A 4,319-nucleotide genomic window follows, 5' to 3' on the forward strand; every position below is an offset into this window, starting at 1 on the left:
CATATGAATGTCCTGTGTGGTGACATGATGAAAGCAGAATTGAAAATTACAAAATAGGGGTTTAACAGAAAAAAACACTCAAGATTTGGCCTGTTTGGCTGTTGGTATGCTTATGAGAGAGAAATCTTTTCCGTACAGATTCAGCAAAAGAATCCAAACTTAAAAGAAATAATTTGACATTTTGGAAAATATGCTTATTCCCTGTCTCGGTTTGTTTGCCTGCCTGTCTGTAAAGAAAATAAGAAAAAAATGCTATTTATTTTATTTATTTTTCATGATGGAAGGGTGTAGCATGGCCCAAGGAAGAAAGCATTACATTTTGGAGCAGATCTGAATCACAGGATGGATACACAAATTAGTTTTCACTTTTGTTGACATTGTGAGATAGGGCATTTGTGCTGCATTCATGTTCAAGTTACTTTATTTGTACCCCGAGGTAGATTTTGTTGAGATTTTTGTGGTGTCAGAATAATCTGAAAAATAAGTTCCTGACTGGGAAAAGTCACTGCATTTACATTGTGACGGCATGCTTTGGGGTCTGCGCTCTCTGAGTGCCCTTCTAGTTCATTGGGGGGGGGGGAAACCATTTCTTAACTAGGACTATTAACTTCCGGCAGTCTCCAGGCAACGGCAGGTAATTCTAGTCACGCAGCAATGTTTTCACTTTTTGTACAAATTACAAGATGTAACATGTTAATTGCTGATTGCTACCTGTGGATAAAGAGACAAGCTAGCTTTTTCTCACTGCTTCCAGTCTTTATGCTAAGCCAAGTCAACCGGCTAATGGCTGTAGCTTCATATTTAATGCAAAGACATCAGGTATTCATATTCGTCTCCAACTCTCAGTAAGAAACAAAAAAGCATACTTGCTAAAATGTCAAACTATCCCCGACAGTGGGTAGGTAAAACAATATCTCATTAGTGATTAACAGCCCCAAACTGTGCTGTAACATTGTGAAATAGAGGGAAAGGTGACTGCGTGTCTTAATTTAATATTTTAATTTTCATAGCTAAAAGAAGTGTGTATGTGATAAACTACAATTGAAAAACATAAGTGAGTGTATGTTTGTGTGAGATGAGTGGAGGGCCAACAGTTATCACAAGAAGAGTGAAATATACCGAGGCTATAGTTGCCTGATGGGGGGAAGGTTAAGGGTGTCCAGCGCGCTGTGGTAGAGCTCTCTCAACGCTCTCAACAGATGCAAACGACAAAACATCTGGTTGAAGAGGTGAGGCAACGGCTCCTAGAAAGAAAGACAATTCCTCTTTAGTGAATACATACATACATGAAATATATTTAAACATATACTGTACAAACACAAGGCCTACTTTATTTACGAGCGTATATAAATATATACAGAAAAATACATCCTCACCCCCAGCACATGGACTCTGTTGTAGTACGAGCTGAAGTCTTTACTGAGAGACACGAGAAATTTACAGATCTGAGGAAGACAAACACAAGACGAGTTTGATAAACATCTTTAAGAGCCGAGTTTGGTTTTACACATATCTTTGATCAGTAATGCGTTCATCTCAATCCCCTGACCTGCTCAGTCTTAATATTGACTCTGGCTCCTCCCCCTTCACAGTCTAACGCTTGTCCTGATTGGTCCAGCAGCTCGGAGAACGGTATGAGGTAATTGAACAGAAGAAGCCACTCGCCCTGTCAGTCAAAACACAGAGACACCAACAGGATCAACACTGAACTGTTGCTCTGTGGACTTCTTAAGTGGCCAGTTACTAGTCTCACATCTCTTTTAATGATAAAGAAAGAAAAACAAAAGGATATGATACCTCTTCTTTCAGAGCAGAGAAGTCTAGCTGGGAGCCTTCAGGGATTTCTGGGTATAAACCTGCAAATAAACAGTGATATAATACAACCCATAAAACAACCATTTTTATGAATCTGTTTCTTTAAAAAAAAGAAAAAATATACTCTTACAAATGCACATTTAGCTGTGTCTCTACTGCAACTTAACAGGAAACTATGTTGGCACTTTATCTGCAGCTGAATTCCCCCTCAGGATTAAAAGTTGTATTTTAATCTCTAATATTACATCATAATTGTATACTGTATTATTACTCTAAATCTGCAAAGTAAATAAAGTTATCAAATAAATGTAGCTGAATATGAAGTAGCAGAAAGGTAGTGATTTCAAACAATAAAAACAGTTATAGACTTGCAGTTTTTAAAATCTCTGTTTAAACATCACAGATGTCTTCTAGTATGATTAGAAAAAAATTATGAATTATCATTTGTGCATCATTTTACATATCTAGGTAATTATTATATTAATTTGAGACCCTGGAATTTCCATAAACCACCACTGATCCTTGTCCTGCATTTTACAATGTTTACCAACAGGCCCAAACTGGCAGAAAATCTATCATGGTTTTATTTGTTTACAGTGATGATTATATAGTACAAGTTTATCACATTTAGTTGTCTGTATTGATTTTTAAAATGTGCTTAATAAGTCCCTTTTTATTGACAGCAACTGAATCAGGTTGTTACTTTTCAGAAAATGTCATCACAATCCTGTTGAACTTTTGTGATAGTTACCTCCCGCGTTTGCTGTCCTTGCTTCTTTTCAATTAAAATATAGATTTTCTTTTATTAAATGTGTGTGTGTGTTTGTCTTTCGTTCTGAGGTTAAGGGAATACCGTCAGGCCACAGCGGTCTGAGTTATTGGTTGTTTGCAACGTTGATGAAACATGAATCTCTTGCAGAGCACAACTCTCACCCTTCTCTACTCCTCTCTCGTAGCTGTCGAAAAGAGTGTGTAGTCTGGCACAGTTATACATCACAAACACTCCTCCTCGCGGCCCTTTGGTAGACACTCCCCCTTCCCTCTGGACGTCCAGTGTCACCTAAACAGATAGCTGTCAATCATTCTGACTCAACTCATTACATCAAAGAGCAAACTGTCATCAATTTCCGCGACAGGTTTGTCAGATCAAACACAGTTCTTAGTTTTTTACTGATCAATATGGCCGTTTGGGACAAATACACACACATAGCACATCACCAACTTCAGGTGCAAACTTACAGGACTGGTGTGGACTGTTGACAAGAGCTCAAATCTGACAGTGGCAGAGGTCATGACCCTGATGATGTCATCCCATGTCTGACCTACAAGAGGACGATGAGAAGGCGGTATTTTACTCCAGTTAACTAACTTTATCTAAAAGTAATGCTCATTAGTGGCAGTCAGGCGAGTTAAATAAGTAAGGAGCATATGGCCGTTAGGGACAGTGTACATAAATACCCACACACCTTCTACTTGATCTCCATACTTCATCTCAGAGGCCTCCTTCATCTGACCTCTTCTCAGCCTGGAGTAGAGGAAGACACAATAGAAGCCTAACTTACACAGACAGCTGGGCTAAAAATATACAGTGAGAACACAGAGATGAAGAAAAGCACCGCCAACGCCCACTAGTGTACTTTAGATTTAGTGTAATTAGAACTGCGATTTCACAGTGCAGACAAGATCCTAGTGAGAGGGATAATAAACACCCTTCAGATGGAGAGCTAGGGAGAGCAAGTGGAGGCAGAGAAAAAAAGGGGAAGGAATAAGACTGGGAAGAAGAAGTGGAGACAGAGGGAAGAACCTAAAGATAGTAATGTTGAGAAAAAACTAGAGAAGAGAAACAACAGTGGACAAATAAAGTGATGTTTCTTACTGCAGATATTGTGCAGCAGTGAGGTGAGAACCAGGAGTCTTTACAGGCCCACACACCAGATGTCTCTGCAGACACAGAAAGCAGAGCAGGTAAAAACAGGAACACAATGCAGTGTGTGTGTGTGTTCTCGTTTAATTACATTTGTGGGGTCCATAAACCGGGAATACAGTATGCTTGTGCGGTCCAGACAGCTTTGTGGGGCCAAAATGCTGGACTCCACAACTTCAAAGGGCTGTTTGAGGGTTAAGACTTGGTTTTAGGATTAGGGTTATAATTAGGTTAAGGTGAGGGTAACAGTTAAGGTTTGGCATTTAGTTGTGATAGTTAAGGTTTGGGTAAGGGGCTAGGGAATGCATTATGTGAATGGCGGGTACCCACAAAGATAGTGAGACGCACTGTGTGTATACCTGTGTGTGTGTCGATCCACTGGCTCTCCACAGCACTGCTATCTGCTGCTGGCGGAACTCATCCTGACAGGAAGTCACATGTAATGCTGTTGCCATGGCTACCTACAAAGCAAGGACATAGGAATCAATGCTTTGTTTCTCTTTTTACTGAGAAAAAAGAAAATCGTCAACGTGTGTGAATACTGCTTAGTGTAGCATCGTGTGTGTGTTTGTGTGTGTGT

General features: G+C 39.7%; 1 protein-coding gene across 1 annotated transcript in view; it reads right to left on the minus strand.

Annotated features, from left to right (window-relative positions):
- Window positions 1-654: 654 nt before the first annotated feature.
- dalrd3 (DALR anticodon binding domain containing 3) overlaps window positions 655-4,319 on the minus strand; it is a 7,640-nt gene continuing 3,975 nt past the window's right edge. The window contains exons 5-13 of the mRNA XM_032520963.1: window positions 4,099-4,200; window positions 3,692-3,756; window positions 3,282-3,340; window positions 3,055-3,137; window positions 2,749-2,875; window positions 1,798-1,856; window positions 1,550-1,666; window positions 1,377-1,445; window positions 655-1,244 (exon numbers count right to left, since the gene is read on the minus strand). Of these exons, the coding sequence (XP_032376854.1) occupies window positions 1,125-1,244; window positions 1,377-1,445; window positions 1,550-1,666; window positions 1,798-1,856; window positions 2,749-2,875; window positions 3,055-3,137; window positions 3,282-3,340; window positions 3,692-3,756; window positions 4,099-4,200 (801 nt within the window). The 3' untranslated portion in view covers window positions 655-1,124. The remainder of the gene's footprint in view (window positions 1,245-1,376; window positions 1,446-1,549; window positions 1,667-1,797; window positions 1,857-2,748; window positions 2,876-3,054; window positions 3,138-3,281; window positions 3,341-3,691; window positions 3,757-4,098; window positions 4,201-4,319) is intronic.

The sequence above is a fragment of the Etheostoma spectabile genome, chromosome 7, assembly GCF_008692095.1.
Source record: "Etheostoma spectabile isolate EspeVRDwgs_2016 chromosome 7, UIUC_Espe_1.0, whole genome shotgun sequence".
NCBI classification, from domain to species: Eukaryota; Metazoa; Chordata; class Actinopteri; order Perciformes; family Percidae; genus Etheostoma; species Etheostoma spectabile.